The sequence below is a fragment of the Sceloporus occidentalis genome, unplaced genomic scaffold, assembly GCF_023333645.1.
Source record: "Sceloporus occidentalis isolate IW3139 unplaced genomic scaffold, rSceOcc1.0.p SCAF_24, whole genome shotgun sequence".
NCBI classification, from domain to species: Eukaryota; Metazoa; Chordata; class Lepidosauria; order Squamata; family Phrynosomatidae; genus Sceloporus; species Sceloporus occidentalis.
The window spans coordinates 11,096,428-11,115,306 of record NW_028317004.1 but is presented as its reverse complement, the minus strand read 5'-3'; the positions used below and the strand labels follow the sequence as shown (position 1 = coordinate 11,115,306).

The 18,879-nt window shown below is 38.0% G+C and overlaps 1 protein-coding gene across 1 annotated transcript in view; it reads left to right on the top strand.

The window, feature by feature from the left end:
• LOC149300617 (phosphatidylinositol 4-phosphate 5-kinase type-1 beta-like) overlaps positions 1–18,879 on the top strand; it is a 55,197-nt gene that overhangs the window by 24,266 nt on the left and 12,052 nt on the right. Inside the window, exons 9-13 of the mRNA XM_089485112.1 lie at positions 28–76; positions 2,013–2,097; positions 3,608–3,763; positions 5,371–5,515; positions 13,589–13,697. Of these exons, the coding sequence (XP_089341238.1) occupies positions 28–76; positions 2,013–2,097; positions 3,608–3,763; positions 5,371–5,515; positions 13,589–13,697 (544 nt within the window). The remainder of the gene's footprint in view (positions 1–27; positions 77–2,012; positions 2,098–3,607; positions 3,764–5,370; positions 5,516–13,588; positions 13,698–18,879) is intronic.

The window sequence follows — 18,879 nt, the reverse complement described above, 5'->3', positions numbered from 1 at the left end:
TCTGACATTAATGTTATTTATCATTAGGTTGATAAAGAAGTTAGAGCATTCCTGGAAAGCTCTGGTTTACGATGGGGTGAGTCGCTATTTTTTTTAAAAGGTTTATGAGGATTCTGAATTATGTTGCTTGGTTTCATGGGTGTATGTGTGTCATATTTTGTTTAATTCCAGGTATTTCAGTACATGTTCTTGGAATTAATTACTATTATAATTTAAATGCGACATTAAATGTCTGGGTAAACTAAAAAGTGACCAATATTTATTTAAATGCAGTGCTATTTTTAAGAAGACATATACAGTAATTCAGCCTCATTAGTTCACTTACAAAGCTTTCAATGTAGTTGGAGGCCCAAACATACCTCCTGAAGAAGTGCCTCAATAAACAGTGAGGCTACAGTCTGCCGTCTATATTGGATCATGTGTGAGAAGAATATGGCTCTTTGTGTTCTCAACAGTGTTCCGTATGTTTCTACAAATGTGCAGTTTACTCATATTCTCTCCCGATTTTTAGAAGGCCCTTATTTTTATTTTATTTTTTACCAACCTTCTTCGACATCAGGTAACAAATATCAACAAGGTTAATTAATTAAGAAATCAATGTAAACTGAAGCTCATTAATGTTAGCTTACCTAGGTCTATTTTATTGATATTTGGTAAATATATTTAGACCTGGGACCTAAAACGTCCTTTGGTTTTTGTTTAAGGCCTTCTTTCTAGCCAATATGGTATATAAACAAATAGATCTGGCTCGAGCCTTGATGGGACGCCAAACAGGTTAATGTCGTAACCGAGGGTAAGATCCGACGGGGGAGCATTTCGTGCTAGCGCTTATACTAGGGCTTACTCATAAAGTTCAATTGACCTATACCCCCCTTGTTCCTGTAAGCACGGATTTACTTTATTAAATACCAAGGACAACTAAAAGCGGATCTTGTATTAGCTAATATGGTACTTTTCATGATATTTTGTATGCAGTTGTTTCTATTTTGGGTTCTAGGTGGATGCTTGGGGTAATAGAAAAAATATGTAGAGGAGCAACATTCTAATTAAGTTATTCTGTTCTATTTGAAACACCCCATCCATAATGCAGATTAATATCCTTTCTTCTTGACAGGGTAACACCCAACACAGACCACAGTATAGGAAACTGTCCTTGTATGTCAAGGGAGGAGACCACAATTAATAAACCCATAGCTGTAAACCCGATGGCGAATTTACAATTAGCCGCAGCCACAGAGACTAAGGGAGTGAGATATTCTCAACGGAGATAATTGTGAGAAGATAATTGGCAACACAACAGTAAACATTTGTTCTTGCCACACCTGCAGTAAAACAACAACTGACCGTTCACAAGAGTTCTTCCTTACTATTATTATTATTTAACCACTAGAAGCATTTTTTTAAAATGAATATCTCGCCAAAACAATTAGCAGGTGTAAAGCAAAAATTTTTTTTGTGTGCAAACACACACACGCGTTTAATTAGAGACAGAGATGTAACCCAGAGGGATTTATTCACTAAAACAAGATCTGCAGTGTAACATACTGACGACTTTATATTTGAGCGGCCAACCCCAGTCAGCTTCTGTCCCAAGAATAGCATGGATAGCCCTGGATAAAGCATATTTAAATCATTCAGAAGGTGAATTTCTTTATCCCATGACACATATGAAAAATGTATACATAACACAAACTGCCTGCGTGGTTAATGAGGCCATGTCTCCGTATGCAGATAAACACAAACCGGTTGGTAAAGGTTATTCTCCATGATTAGGACTTGGCACTGACAGTCACAGAGCTAAATGTAACATGCTTTTTCTTGTTATTTTTCCTGTGGATTTTTTTTTTTTAATAAGGCTTCCCCCAGGGGAGTAGAGGAAAAATCTTGTATAACAGGATTTACTTTCACAAGAATTTCATTGGGGGGGATTGCTCTCATGGGCTTATCGGAGGAATTTGCATTAGTGGGATTTGCTGTTTTATAACATGAATGCTTGTTTATTTCCTTTCCAGGACACAGTGTCAGTACACAGACCAAGTTTTTATGCAGACCGATTTTTGAAGTTTATGAACTCCAGGGTCTTTAAAAAAGTCCAAGGTACTGTTCTGTACGAAAAGCATGTGATGCGTGCATTATACGGCTTAAAAAGTGACTAACTAAACTAAAAACAATTTGTGGGACCTGCGTCTACCTTCTAAGGGGGCCCCCCACTAACACAGATAATGAATTTCAACTTACAAACTTCAAAAGAGTTATATTTTAGTTATGACAAAAGCTACAAAGGTGACAGTTCACCTTTTAAAAACAGACACTGCTATAAGTCTTTAAAATAACCTTAAGATTTTACTGTTACTGCTTAGTTTAGCAGACTGATGAACTGTCAATGAGAACATTAGATCCACACGCAAACTTTCCAGTCTCAGCCTACTCAACAGAGATTTGACCTCTGTTGATTGGCATTGTGTCAGTAATCTAAGGTTTAGTATTGGTATTAGTTATTTAAACTATGCTTCTTGGGCTGTGTAAAAGTTCCTGTTCAAACGAATATAAAATCAAACGTCAAATTTACAAATTGTTGCATCTAGAACTGGGATTGTTATTTAAAAGCCACAATTTAATCTATATTTGCAGCTTAATTGATCTTAAAACCATTACCAAATAGGAGATGGGAATTACTTGCTTAGCTAACGATACATGGAAGGGATGTACCCACATACAGTTAAAAAGACAATCTTGTGATACTTCAGTGGGTTTGGTTTGTTCTTCATTTGCGGTAAAACATCAGGTAAATAGTAATAAAATAAATGACACTGTAATGCTGACAGCATTCCATTTACCAAGTTGACTCTACGTTGACATGAGCTATGTAGTGAACCTGTGTTAGCTTGGTTCACATTGCATTCTATTGTGTAAAGGTTACACTTACATACAAAAACATGAGATGTGGGAAGTTAGAGTGAGTTCATGATTCTAGGGAAATGGGCCTACCATTCCCATTATAAAGAAGCAAGACTTTTTTTTTTTATGTAGAACTTCTGAAGTGTGTCTTGACTCATATTAAACATTAGCAACCACTAAAAAGACCTTCTTAAGCCTAGGTTGAAACACTTCCGACAGGTATTTTCCCACGTAGCTAGAATTATAAAATAGATTTTATTATAATATTCAAAAATGTATATGAAGAGTGACTTTGTTTGGTTTGTATAATGTCACCTTAAAAATCATTAAAAAGCAACCACTGTTCCCCTAACATTTTAGTTGCTTACCAAGACTTACTCAAAGACCACCCTTTCAAGCTGACATTTTATGTCATGGGTTAATTCTTGTTTAAAATTATTAATCAGGACTGTGAATGTAGCTTTGACAGACACAATACATGTGAGGTTTAGTCATAGCTTAGCTGATGCTATGAGACAGAAATGTCCCTTGCAGTTTTTTAGTATAACAGAAGCATCATTTTGCTGGTGTGAAAATGCACAGTGGCTTTATTAACTTCCCTCCTGTATTTTGTTAAATCCCTTTAAGTATTTTACCTCGAAACTAGATATATTTGGACGTAAGAGATTGAGTTCAGAATGCGTGCTCAATGTTTAGTTTTCCCTTACAGCATTAAAGTCTTCACCTTCCAAAAGACGATGCAATTCAATTCCAGCCCTTAAGTCCTCTTCCCAGGAGATACTGTCTCCCAACAATCAGGAGTGGACCGAAGAGAAGAACAAAAGACTTACTGAGGGTCAGAGTTTTACCAGCCTTGATGAAGAAGGTAAGCATACAATTAAGACTGCAGAAGTGTCACTGTAAATAAAATGGTTTTAAAAGTCTATTTGTTTGTCTAAAGCACCTCAAATCAGGGAGCATACCTTAGAATGTTTCTTCTACATGCTGAGTAGAATCAGGATAAAATTCAATGCAGAGTCACATAATTCAGTCCTCTTACATGTGATGCCACTTGATTCAAATTTTTCTTTAAGCAAACGCTTACACAATGTTGGGAGTTGGGAAAGCTGGTGTCAAAGTGTAGATATGACTTGCTTACAGCACTGTGCTGTAACCAGAAGTGGAATCTTTGTCCTGTTTGTTTCCCATATATGCTATATTCTAAAGTAGATGACTCAATGCAGATACTTACTTCTCTATTTTAAATATAGACCGTGACAAGGTAAACATAATGCTTTGAAGGCAATCCTTCCTTATTTGTAATGTAACATTGGATCACTTTGCATTTTATATAGATTGTCTGCCTTTTATTTATACAGCACTATTACAATAGGGTAGAGTGACAATATTGACGAAAATTGACAAAATACAAAACTGACACATAAAGACATACTGGTATACAAGAGGACTAGCTACATCCTATTAGATATTAATAGATTGGGCTAGTCAAGTTTCTCCACACCAAACTCACCCAATCATGTCTTTATGGACCTTGATTTGTACACCACTCTATGGACAAACATATTGGGACACACTTCTAGATTATTAAAGTCAGGGTTAGGGCTAGGACCCTTACTTCCAGTGATGGGAAATCTTAATGCTTCAGCGTCTCATGACATTTTGGAGAACGCTATGCTTACGGCTTTGTGGGAACAGTTTGGGGAAGCCGTTTTTCTATTTCAGCATGACTATGCCCAGCGTACAAAGCTGACAGAGCCCTGACCTCAACCCCAACCTTTGGGATGAACTGCAAAGGAGATTGACCTCACAAATGCTCTACTGGATTAATGGGCAAAAATATCCAAAATTCCTAGAGAAATGGAAGCTGTCATAGCTGCAAAGGGGGGACCAACTACATATTAATGTCTATGTATTTAGAATGCAATGTAATCAAAGTCCCTATGGGGATAATGGTCAGTTGTCCCAATACTTTTGTCCATGTGTGTGTTTGTGCATGTATAATTAATTATTGGAAAATTTACACTCATACACTCACATATATACAATATATATGTGTGTGTGTGTGTGTGTGCGTGTGTTTTTGTGTGTAATTTTCCACGTTACTAAACTTAGCCAGGTATAAATAGCATGAAGCAACTTTCCATCATTAACACAATAGGACCTGTTTAACCTTCATGTTCACTGTTTAAAAAGCTCACCAGTAATGTGGTTAAATATGCAAATACAATATGATTATCAGCCTGAGTTCTCTTGTTCCCTACAAACCTTGGCTGTTGTATTGGCAGCTGTTACTTAGGTTCAATTGGTAATTGCAAGAAATCAGAATCTATATATTATCAGAATTCCTCTGAAGTTATTATTAATATACGTCGAAACATTCAGCAGTTTAGCTTCCAGGGGCAATAAGGTGTTTGACCTTTGGTATGACCCTGTATGATTACACCAGAGTAATGTACGTACGTTATTTTACAGCATTAAATTCAAGGCAACGACCAGACCTTGTGCCAAGCACCCCATCCTTATTTGAAGCTGCTTCCTTAGCAACAACAATATCCTCTTCTTCATTATATGTTGATGATCAGTATCATCATGAAGACACTATTCGGTATTCCAACAGGTAATAACCATACTTTTAGATAATAGTTAGGATATTATGGACATAAATACATTTGACATGGTGTTGATCAGAAAGAATTATATTGGGTTCGTAGCACATGACTGCGATGTCTTTGCTTGGAGAGTACGTGAATGGAGAAAGCAGGCAGATTAGATGGGCCAAGCGGTTCATATCTGCTTACATCTGTTCTGTTTGTACTTTACACACCTCAGTACAGCTTTAATATATTCCAATCATGATGTCCTATTAACTAGTAACTTGTTTTTGTATAAACGTCCTAACTCACAAGAACATAATATACTAAAGGCTATTTGGACCCCAAGCAATAGATGCGCCTGTAAAGAGATTGGTGTTTGTCCCGTCCCGCTGCTAACATGCAAGCTTTTGACTACAGATTGTTTGGACTTGTGCTAAATCTTTTTTAGATGGATCCGAACACTTAAATTTTTGACACTTACATCAACATATCTATTTCTTAATGGATTAATATTAGGGTTTAGAGAATACATGGAAATTGAACTTAATTTTTAAATAAATGTAGACTATGCATTTACCCGCGATGCACTTGGCATCATCAAATGTATCACTGCTGCCTACGGTTTTTGCATTTGCATTTTGTTTTTGATTGAAGTGGGGAAGGAGGAAGCCACACAGATACTTTCTTCCGCGTCCTGAAATTAACTTCTCTTTTTAAAGCTGCCAGCACCAATCAGCTTCTACCAAATGCACACCTTATAGCTGTCCCAATTCCAACAGTACTTCCTGGGTTATCTCTGGCATCTCAGAGAAGCTCTTAAAATGATATCACAGTTTACAGCGCTGGAGCAAAGATTTTTGTCACCCTAGGCAAAACCTCATTTTGCCACCCATTTGGCTCTGCCCCTTGTATACCACCCAACATGCACATGACCCACCCACCCCTGCATTGACGGCTCCCTCATTGCAGCGATAGATCACAGGTCACACACCTCAAAGGCCAACCCTTACACCTATATTGCACATATAGGAATTACCCAGCAATCGGATGGCACACATAGGACTTGCCCAGCATACACATACATGCCAAAGCAGACACACACAAACATACACAGGCAGACACTAACATACATACCCAGACACATGTGCATAACCAGACACTACATACATACCCAGGCACTAGCATACATACCCAGGCAGACACACATGCATAACCAGGCAGACACACACTAACATACAAACACACACAGACTAAAATACCCAGACACATACATGCAGCTCATTTACCCTAGAAAGTCCCAGCTCTCTGATGCAGCTCGCCATGGGGGGGTTGATTCGCCCGGTACATGACATCATACGCTGGCGCCAGCAGGATCACAAGGGAGCAGTAACACAGAGGTCTTTACAGACCTAGTGCTCATTTTATTGTTGTCCGGTTGAAAGGGGGCCCAAGATCTTCCCAACCGGCCCTCCTTCTCCAGTGGATCAACCTGGGGCCACCTCTGCAGAGGACTGTACAGAGGACTGTACAGCCTGTCTAGTCCACTGCAGATGTGCCCCCACATTGATCTGCGCTCTAGGCCTGCGCCTACCTTGCCTTTAGGTAGTGCCGGCCCTGACTGTTTATTCAAAAGTGTTCTTTTCTGCACATGATGGGCTGTGGGGTGTTAGCCTAGGTGTCAACTCAATGTGCAATGAGACACTCCCCGGAATAGTTAAGTGTCGGAACAAGGACACCAGTGTCCTTGGCGAGGCTGGTGGCGGGTATTGGTGCATATAGCATGGCCTTTACCCCTGCACATCCCATGGCTGAAGGTTTGCTCTTCCTGCCAAAGCCACGACCATACATGATTTCCATGATTTCCCATTCAGCAATGGCGGTAGGTATCTTAGTACCACCAATGTACTTTATTCCGTAAAAACAATTATGTAGCTGTTGTTTTGGACTAAAACATGTAGGACCCAACGATCGGTCTACTTTTTTTGATGTGGATGCTGTATTTTCAAGGCAAGCTCTCAGTCACTGCATCATTTAGAGAGCTGAGCTGGAGGCTAAAGTTTAGTGGAACTCTGATCTGCCATCTTGAGTTGGAAATGATGAAACAAATAGGCTAAATTATATCTGTACTAAATTACTTAATGTGGTTTCCTCATCATAAAGAACGCTGGACCCAATGTAAATCTGTGGCAAGGGATACATAGTTACATAGTTATATAGGCTGAAAAAAGACATGCCTCCATCAAGTTCAGCCTTTCCTATATCTGTTAATTTGTTCCTGTTGATCCAAAAGAAGGCAAAAAAAACCCCCGGTTTCGCTCTTTCCAATTTTGCACTAACCAGGGAAAAAAATTCCTTCTTGACCCCAAAATGGCAGTCAGATTTCTCCTTGGATCAATAAAATGTTTCCCCATAATTAAAGATTATATCCCTGAATATTATGTTTTTCCAGGTATCCATCCAGTTGCAGTTTAAACGTCTGTACAGACTCCGATAAAACTACCTCTGCAGGCAGAGAATTCCACATCCTTATTGTCCTTACTGTAAAAAACCCTTTCCTCTGCTTTAGTCTAAATCTCTTTTCTTCCAGTCTGAACGCATGACCACTTGCCCTATGCATAGTCCTGTTTATGAACAGATTTCCACACAATGGTTTGTATTGGCCCCGAATATATTTATATAATGTTATCATATCCCCTCTGAGGCGACGTTTTTCTAAACTAAACAGATTTAAATTAGTTAACCTTTCTTCATAACTATAGTGCTCCATTCTTTTTATTAATTTTGTAGCCCGCCTCTGCACCCTTTCTAGTGCTATAATATCCTTCTTTAGAATAGGTGCTATAAATTGCACAGCATATTCAAGGTGCGGCCTTACCATTGATTTATACAGAGGCAAAATTATATCTTTATCCCGCGACTTGATGCCCCTTTTTATACACGACAATACCTTACTGGCCTTAGCAACTGCAGACTGACATTGCACATTGTTGCCTAGTTTGTTGTCTATAACAATTCCCAAATCCTTCTCATTTGTTGTTACCCCTAATTCACTACCGTTTAGGGTGTAGGTTGCTTGTACATTCGCTACCCCGAAGTGCATAACTTTACATTTATCTACATTAAACTTCATCTGCCATTTGTGTGCCCAGTCCCCCAGTCTATCTAGATCCCTCTGCAGCACAGTAATATCCTGCTCGCCCTGTATAACTTTACCTAGTTTAGTGTCATCTGCAAACACAGAAACATGACTTTCAACGCCTACTGCCAGGTCATTTATAAATATGTTGAATAAAATTGGTGCCAGAACAGAACCCTGAGGGAAACCACTTACCACTTTTGACCAGCTTGAAAATTTATCATTTATAGCAACTCTCTGTTCTCTATCTCTAAGCCAATGTTCTACCCAAGCACAAGAATTTGCATTAAGACCAATTTCCTTCAGTTTGAATACTAACCTATTGTGTGGAACCGTGTCAAACGCCTTGGCAAAATCCAAGTAGATTACATCCACTGCAACACCCTGATCGACACTTCTACTTACTTCTTCATAGAATGCAATTAAATTAGTTTGACAGGACCTATGTTTCATAAAACCATGCTGATTTTTGCTAATAATACTGTTCTTCCCAAGGAATATTATCCCTAAACAGCCCTTCAAATACTTTCCCAGCCACGGAAGTTAAGCTCACAGGTCTATAATTTCCGGGCACAGAGTTTCAACCCTTTTTGAAAATAGGAACCACATCTGCCTTCCTCCAATCCTCTGGTACAATTCCTGAAAGAAAAGAATCCCGAAAGATTAGAAACAGAGGTTCACTTATTTCCTGACTCAGCTCCTTAAGTACTCGTGGGTGAATACCGTCAGGCCCCGGAGCTTTGTTAACATTAATTTTCTTTAGTTGCTGCAGCACCTTGTCCTGAGCCATCCACTCACAGTTTGACTGAAAATTTTCCTCAGTGGTCCTATGTATATCCATTGCCATAGGTTCCTCCTTAATATATACTGAGGAAAAATAGTCATTTAAAGTTTCTGCTTTTTCCTGGTCCTCCTTAACCAACACTCCCCTCTCTGTTTTTAATGAACCTACGTTTTCATTTTTTTAGAATTTATGTACTTAAATAATTTTTGGGGGTTAGTTTTGCTCTCTTTGGCAATCACCCTCTCATTTTCTAGTTTAGCCCATCTAATCACCTTTTTGCATACTTTATTGGCTTCCTTATGTCTTATATAGGATGCCTCTGATTCGTCTGATTTAAATGTTGTAAAAGCCATTTTCTTATTTTTAATTTTCTGCTTAACGTCCCCACTAAGCCACATCGGTTTCAATTTGTTTTTTATATTTGTTTCCTAGTGGTACATACTGAGAAGTGTACCCTGCTAATATTTGTTTGAAAATACTCAATTTTTCCTCAGTATTTTTATCCCTGAAGAGTTTCTGCCAGTCAATAAGTTGTAAAACTGCCCTTATCTTATTGAAATTGGCCTTCTTAAAATTATACGTTTTAGTATTCCCCATGGGCAATTTCTGAGTTTATTTCAAAAGAGACCATATTGTGATCACTATTACCCAAGTGCTCCCCCACGTGAATGTTAGACACAAGATCAACAATGTTTGTTATCACCAGATCCAAACAAGTATCCTTTCTAGTTGGTGCTTGTACCAGTTGTGACATAAAGGTGTCATTTAACAGGTTCAAAAACCTGAATCCCCTTGCAGAACTACTAGTCCCTCTATCCCAAATTATGTCCGGGTAATTAAAATCTCCAATAATTAACGTGTTACCCAGATGTGCAGCTTTCTCAATTTGCTCTAACAACTGCTCTTCCTCATCATTATTAACATTAGGTGGTTTATAACATATCCCAACCAGTAGTTCTTTTCCTTTTTTTTGCCCCAAGTTGATATCTTGGTGGTTCACTTCCAAACAAGGATTGGTTTCTAGTGAATACCTGACAGTCACTCTCTCAGGGATGCTGCTTATTATCTAAATTAAATTAACTCTGCAGCCTTAATCCTTTTGGGGGAAAAAAGGCTCAAGAAACAAAATGTTCTCCTGTTTGAAAAACTGCTGGCAGTTGTCATGGAAACAATATAATATGATGTGCCAGACAAAGTGTGTCACAAAATAATTTGGGGAGGGAAAAGGTCTGTGTCACACAGGCCTGGCAGCGCACTCCTTCCGAGAATTCATTAATTCCATAAAAGAAAGGCATGTCACAGAGAAGGTCTTACAGCACTTTTTTTGAAGGGTTCTATCTGACGGCTTTCAAGTAGATGCTTTGCTCTCATAAAATAAGGCAGGTCATGCCAAACGTAGCTTAAAATTCTTACAGGCCCGAAAGCAAAAACAAGAGGTAGCTTTAACTATTAAGAAATGAATATAAGACCTTTTCATGGCTGTCAAACCTACACAAAAAAAAACAAAAGCAGACTGCAAAAAGATTCAGATTTTGGGGTTCTGTTGAAATAAACAATATGTACATATAATAAGCAAGCAAGAATTCAGCAATGCCATTGAAAAGCATCTATCTGAGGCATAAATATTGGGGATTCCGTCACACTATATGGCCATATATCGCTTAACCCGCCCTAACTACCCTAATTTTGGAGAGTCCTATCTATGTTTTCATGGCTATATTGCTCACCAAAGAGCTGAATCAGTGGGACTGCATTGCATTTGAACCCATACATGTTTTTCCTAGTTACTTTTTGCACTCGTGGGCTGGATATATAGCTCACGCACCACTAGACACAGGGCTGTCACCCGTACCTATATTTTCTCAGTCTTTATTAACCAGAGAAGATAGTATTGCTTCATATGATTTTTCATTTTTGTACAATGAAGAACTGCAGGTTATTTATTACTAAAGTGACCACAACGGCCATGTTTTCCAAGACACGTATACAGTTTACATAAAGTGCTGCCCTGCATTTACTGGGTAGGTGGTAGATAGTGTAAACACGCATAAAGCTATCCTCAGGATTAGTCAAGACCAAGGACCAAATAATAGTTAAGGTGTATTTAGGTATGTAATCAGAACAAAAACAACAAAACAAACCTTTTAATACAAAATACTAAATGAAACAATTTGACGGTGGCAACAGATGGAAGGCTTTATTGATTTTTTCCAGCTCCTGTGACATTTGCTGATGCTAGAGCCATTGTGTGATGTTTACTCTGAGTTTGTATTCAATCAGTGCGTGTTCTCGCAGCCTTCCCGCAGTAATTGAAATAGTACGCAACTGATCTTTGTTAAAGATTTCTCTTTACTGATCATGCTTTTCTACTACTGTAGACAGCTGTCAAGGCTCAGTTGGGAGAGCTGCATTATAGACGTCAGCAAGACGTAACACTTCATAAACTATTGTAACGTTTTGGTGACTGTTATTTTGATATGATTATACAATTTATAATAGATGCTAAAAACAGAATACCGCCAGTGCAAGCTTTAACTTACAAAATAAACATAGGTTGTTTAAACTGCTTCTGGGTCTACGTAGAGTCTCTTGAACCAAATACGTCAGCACTGCCTTCGGTGAGAACCAGCCATCTGAGGCTGTGCACATTATACAAAGTATTTCTGCAACCAAAGAACAGTAGAAATCATATGCATATTCATGTTGTGTTAATTCAGTGCTCGATAAATGTTTGAGACTTGAGTATTATTTTAAAATAATAACATACACTAGACACAGACAGCAAGAGAGTGAGATAAGTATCTGATCTGTTCAATAAATCGAAATATGGAATATCCTCAGTTATCTATGCCTTATATAGATTTGAGTCATATGTTTCACATAATTGCCAATGTCTAATTCAGGGGATTAGTTTTAATATCTTAATTGCCTCTAATTAATTCATTTTTGTTCAAAGAGGGTCATCCTAAGAGAATATGCGTAAAAACGGGTGATATCAGTACTTTCAGGGCATTCGCAATTTTGGGGGGGAATGTTTTCAAACGTCGAGTTTTGATGCGATTTCCACAGCAACTAATGGAATATCCCTGGTCAACTTTTACCATCACATTTTTTTTTTTTAACTCCGGCTGTCATGAAAAGACAAAACTACTTGATGCGGCTTCCAAAAAAAAATCCCTATATTATTATGGAAAATAATAAAAACCGAATTGCACGCCTTCATTTTACCTTTCACGGTTTGTTTGTTTTTACGGTTGAGCCATTAAGGGTTTCTTTAGCAATGGTTTGGAAATAAGTTCAGATAAACTGACCTCCTCGTTAACGTACAATTTGTTCAAAACATTTAAACTAGATTGACTGCCACCCCGCATTTTTTAATTGTTTACAGGTATATTGCATTAAAGTGGATTTCTTTTTACTTAAACAGGTCGGACAGGTTTAAACAGGCTTGTGACTTGCTTTCATCTGTGGAGCAAAGTGATAAATAGTCTAAGCTACTAGCAGATACTAGAGTAACAAAGTCTCCGGATTAAAAGAAAAATAATATATTTTATTATTATTACTAATAACAGGTAGTTATGTTGAATGCAGAAAGCTTAGTCAGTTCCATTATTCTCAACTGCTAATAGTATATGAATCTTTGTAACACACAGGTAGCACACACTACTGCACATAAAAATGTACAGATTTATATTATGGGAATATGCTGTTATGAGCTTTGGGCTCAATAGGGCATTACAACAAAATGGTGGTTATTAGGACACTATCCAGTCCAAGCCATTAGCAGTCTGTTATGCATTCACAGCCAAATACTAAAGTGTTCTTCTGCAGCAAATGAAGGCCCTTGGGTCTTAATGTGGTAGACCATGGTTTTCTGAGAGCCTTAACCTGTCTAAAGGCTCCTCATACATTCCACATTAAGTACTGTTGGTGCGCATACAAAATCTGGACTGAAAAGGAAATAATAATTTGCTTCTTTGATCTCAAGAAAAATGATTGAGGCTCTGTGCGGCTTTAACGATCTGGTTTGCTCAGTTGTGTGAATTATAATGTAGACAATGAAAAGGATTTTATTGGGTCATAAGGGAGTGATCTGATCCTTGCCATGTTTTATGGGGGGGGGGTTTATTGATGTCTTGCCATGTTTGTCATTTTTTATTGTCTTGTTGCTAGAAGTCAACCTTCAAGTTCAACATTCACCTTGGAAGACAGTGCCTACCAGACATCTGAGCAGAGCACCATAGAAATGGAAAATGATAATGGGTCTGTCTTTGATGTATACCTAGTAAGTATTTGTCTGTTAGCACCTTGTGTCGTTCCAGCTTCAATTCTTAAGTGGAAGCTGATGCACTTCTGTCTGGATAATGAAGGGGAACAAATTAGATCACGGAAATATAGACGTTAACCGTGGTCCTCATCAAACACAGAGTATGTGTAGATTGATGTGTTGTGTGGCTCACGCATTGCTAGTCCAAAATATTCTCCACATTCCCCAGTTAAGTTTTAATGCGATTTAGAGAAAGTATAACATATCAGAAAGGTACAGTCTTATTATACCATCGTCCATGACACCAATCTGTGGTGTGTGCAGTATCTACCATCTCATGCATGTGAACAAGAGAGCAGACCTGATGCTGCCATATTGTTTCTAGTAAAGTGGTATAGTGTTCTCGTTTTCACAACCTGTCCTGGCCCTGGCAAAATGTTTAACGTAAATATTTTGTACAATCAGGGAACGGTGTTTCCCAGATTCAGTCATCATTTGTCATCAGAACTGCAGCCATTAATGTATTGTTACTGGTACATGGCAGCTAGAGGGCCTACCACCGTTTGCCGGGCTGTGAGAACAGTCAACGTCTCCATCTTTCTGACACGTCAAATTGCAGAAACAGGGAAATAAGAAATATGTGTTCTTTCAGTTCTTTCCCATTCCAAGACAGGTTTTCAGAATAACTATGTTTGTGTGAATAGCTATCTCTGATTGTTTTCAGTATTGCATATTTTTTGCACTGAAGGTTATTAGACCTTCACCCAAAATATTAGTAACTTTTGATATTTAAGCCATTTATTAAAGAGATGTATGCAAATGCCAATGCTCCTATGTGAAAAGGTAATCATCCCCTTATACTCATAAACCCTTAGCACCATTTGGCTCATCTAGTCTGCCCATTTTTCCTGAGATAAAGACTCATGGTCTTGTCTTAGATTCAGCATAGCTTTCTGCCTTTCCCATGCAAATGTAAATTTCCTCAATAAATTAGCTTTTGCCATTTCTGATGAGCGGCTGTTCCATTATTCTGTCACCCTCTCTGTAAAGTAAATTGTCCTTACATTATACCTAAACCTCTATTCTTCTAACATTTCTCCAACTTTGAAATACATTTTCCGGTGGTACTTTGTGAAATCTTTTAAACTATTTAAAGGTTTCTATCGCCTCTCTTTTCTTTCCCCCAAGCTATATCCACATTAAGATCCCGTAGTATTTGCTGATCATGGCCACTACTGGGAAGATTCACTGCTGTCCCAGGCCTTCTTCATTTGGTCAGCATGGCTCAGACAGTATGAAACAAACACCAAACTTTAGGGTGATGTTTTCTCTCAGATTGTGTTTTACTACAACCTGCAAAATGATCTGACCAAAAACAATGTGAAAACTATCCAACAATGCTATAAAATAGGACAAAGCTTTAACACAGCTGATACTTGAATTTAAAGGTTTCACTAACAGACTTCAGACGATCTATGTATATCCTGAAGGAGTGGTGACAGGAAAGGCAACCTATTTTTAAACATTCTCTTATTTTAGCATTTCACAACAAAAAATCAACAGCCTATTGCTCAGTTATACTAAACAATGAACAGATTTAAAATCACAAGTACCAAATGTCCTTTGAAGTTGTTTGATGGCTTGGCATTTTAACCATACGATTGCATCAAGCTTTAGGGACACTACTGCCCTCTCATTGTCCAGTTCTATCTGTTCCGAATATGCTGTGTTAGTAAGACTGTCAGCGTTTGCCTTGTAACTCCAAGCTAACCTCTATTTATCCTTTGATATTCCTGCATGTTCCCCTCTGTCAGTGTTCTACCATAGTTGAAGCTGTGAGACAACACAACGGGATGCCACAGACCCCGTGAACCCCACCGCCTTACTGCTAATCTGCAGCATTTTCTGATGTATTTTGTCTGCATGTATTCCAGGATATTATGGGTGTTGGCTGTTGAGTTCCTTCCTTATTTTTCACTCGGACAAACTCGGGTTTGCATAGCAAATAAAAGAGAAGTTAAAAAGGAAAACATTAGTCAAATCGTTTAGGTTGTCTCATTTTTTTTCCCTGATAGCTCCACTGGTGAGATTACATGTTGCACGAGCACATTTTCATTTACAATAGATAAAGCATCTTTACATGTTTTCACCCTAAAGCAAGGGAAGCTAACACAAGAGGCACTTTGACTTTACTGCTGTGTAATACAGATATCTGGAGGAAATGAAAGCTTTCCTCTGCCAACATTAGTCTTGTGTTTTTCGAGGCTATGACATTTGTGATTGCAGGGTTATTTGGTACCGATTAACCTTGGGAGGAAAAACTGTTTAAACCGATAGATACTTATATTGCACTATTTGCCCCACTGGCATGGTAAGAAGTTTAGGGTTTGTAGTGGACATTACACCAATAGACATACTTGGGAACTTCAAAAGGAGCTGGCCCTGAGACTTGACATATTAACCCTTTAATAGCCCATTATTTGTAGTTAATGTTAACCTTGACTTGTCATTATTTAAAGATACACTTAACTGAGTCATCTCCATTAAAGCAGGGATATCAGCCATAACGTGCTGGTAGCGAAAACACCAACCGGAAGTCTTATATATGATCACAGCAGTGCAGAATAGGAAGGAGCCAGTTCCAGACTGTATGACCCTGAGAATATGCCCCTTCACCCTGAGATTTGGGCAAAAATCCAGAGGCTCAGGGTCAAACCCTGAGAGTTCACAGGTATGCCCATAGGCACCAGTAACTGCCACTAGCCTTGTCACATACAGTGTTGTCATTGTATGGCTATGTTTCTCATGGCCTATGGGATTACATGCCTAGTTTTAGGAAACTTGGTCAACTGTATACCACATACATAGTGCTTCTTTAATGTTTGGATGCAAAGTTTTCCTTTAGAGATAGAACCTTTAATAGTCAGTGTCCTCCATTTTCTTCTAAGTAATAAGTTAAAATATATTAGTTATAGCTTCCGTTGTGTAACAGCGCCATCTAGTGCTCAATATTTGCCAATCTTAGTAGTGCTAATCCAATACTACAGTTTACAGTAATAAGTGCTTAAAGTGTTTCATTGTATATTTTCCTGCAAAAGAAGAAATGCAAATATCAGTGCAGAAGCTGCATTGACCACAGTAATATACTGTGATAGAAACAGGATAGATTATCCTAAGGTTAGGGTTTTTCTATTTTTTTCCCAACTATGTTTATTATTTGTATTTATTTACCCCTAACATGAAACTCCAACTCCAGCCAGTTCCTAATGCCCCTCGACCTATAACAAAATATAAAGAATAAAGATTGTGGGGCAGTCTGTTCGTACCTGTGCGTTTTTTTTCCGCTTCTTTTATTTGTATTGTGTTTTGCAAAACTAACATATTTATTTTGTTTGCTTCTAGTAAAATGAGGTAATTTGAGAGATGGATCTGCTTTCATGGGGTTGGTGTGAACATTTTGTGCCCTGAGGTTGGACTACATGACATAAAGACATTACATTTGCCTTGGATATGTGAATCAGATTGTCCGTCAGCCTCAACTACGATAGAAAATAACTGGTAGTACGGGGAAAGGACGATTATGTTGCACTCCATTTTGTGGAACTGTGAAGAACTCTTTTAACAATGTAAAAGTTCCTGCTTCCGTTGCTGAGAATCACCTTGGACTTGGGAGTGATTATCACCCAGTGACTGCTTGAGTTCTACATTTGCATGTACCTGGTGTTAATGCCGCAAGCAACACTTGTGATCTGTCATCCTGCTGAAAACAAAGACTGAATAAAAAATACAGTAGATGCAAAGTCAATGGAATAGTTCTTTCCTGCAAAATAATAAATCACTAAATCTTGTTGCGTTGTAAAAAAAATCCCATGCTGCCGTTAGTTACATGTGTTATGGAAAACAGCTTCCTTAAAGATATTTCCAATGTCTTTACTAGAAAAAAAATGAAGAAAATGTACTATTTATAACAAAGCCTTATGTTGTGTACATACATGGTCTTTGAAAATTTGTGATTTAGTTTAATGCTTGTAAAAGAGAAATTATATAATTTATTTAGAAGAGAATAACTGTATACTATAGTTTTATTGATGAAAGAATAAAAATATTTTGTTCTCAGTATGCTTGTCTATTTTTTCTTTAGATTTATTACCATGTTTTTTTCATGTTTATTCAATATATATCGCTTAATTACAGCTTTACATGTATGTTTGAAGATACGCCAAGCCATTTTGGCAAGCAGATTTGCCTGTTTCCTTTCAGAAAACTGGTGGTTGAACAAGTGATGTGCCACACAGCTGGGAAAAAAGAATATTAAACATGTATTTAGTTTAATAAATTGGTTGGGTTGGTTGGAGGATCTTGCTAACATCTCCTCTACTGATCAGGGCAGAGTTCGTTGTAAGTAAGAACTAAGTTTTGGTGTCTTCAATAAAAGTTGAGGTTACTTCTTAATTGTAAATTAATTCTTGTTCCAGTGCTTACTGTGATTTTAAAGCTTTGTAGTTTGGGTTGCTTGAGATTTTTCGCTAAAATACTGCACAGCAATAATAAGTACTTTTCACCAAAGGTTAAAAAATAGACAGGAATGCCCCCCAAAAATGTGATTTAGGGATCAGAAACCCAGCTCATTCAACAGGCCAGCGCCCAATGTATCCACCCTAGAGACAGTGTTTATGATTGAACCCAGAGGTGTCTTGTAGCATAGTAAGCATGTTAAACCTGCCGGAAAACATGGGAGGTGGGGGTAAGCAACTGGAAGGGGCTTAGCTGGGGCAGTAATGGCTGTTCATAAAAATAAATAAATGGCTGTTCTTCTAGCATCAGTGTGTCATACCATGCTTCCTCCTTCCACTCTCCACTATACTATTCTCATACATCTTTAGGAGGGTCGGTCCCTCGAAACGTTTGATGAGTGTGAGGGTATTAGTGTTTTACCGCCCTAAAACATATAATAATGTGTATGTATGTGTATAGCAGCAAATTTATAAATTAAATACATTATTGCTTTTCTAAATGTGTTACTTATTACTTAACTATTTAGAAGTCACAAATGTACATAAAATGTCTTCTTAATGCCTGGTCACCAGCCTTGCCTCTTACTATGCCCTTTAAAACAAGTGTTCCTCTTTGACCATTTGAAATGTTGGGAGGTATATATTCTATATGGTGCACCCAAAGTATATAATTCCTACCATACATG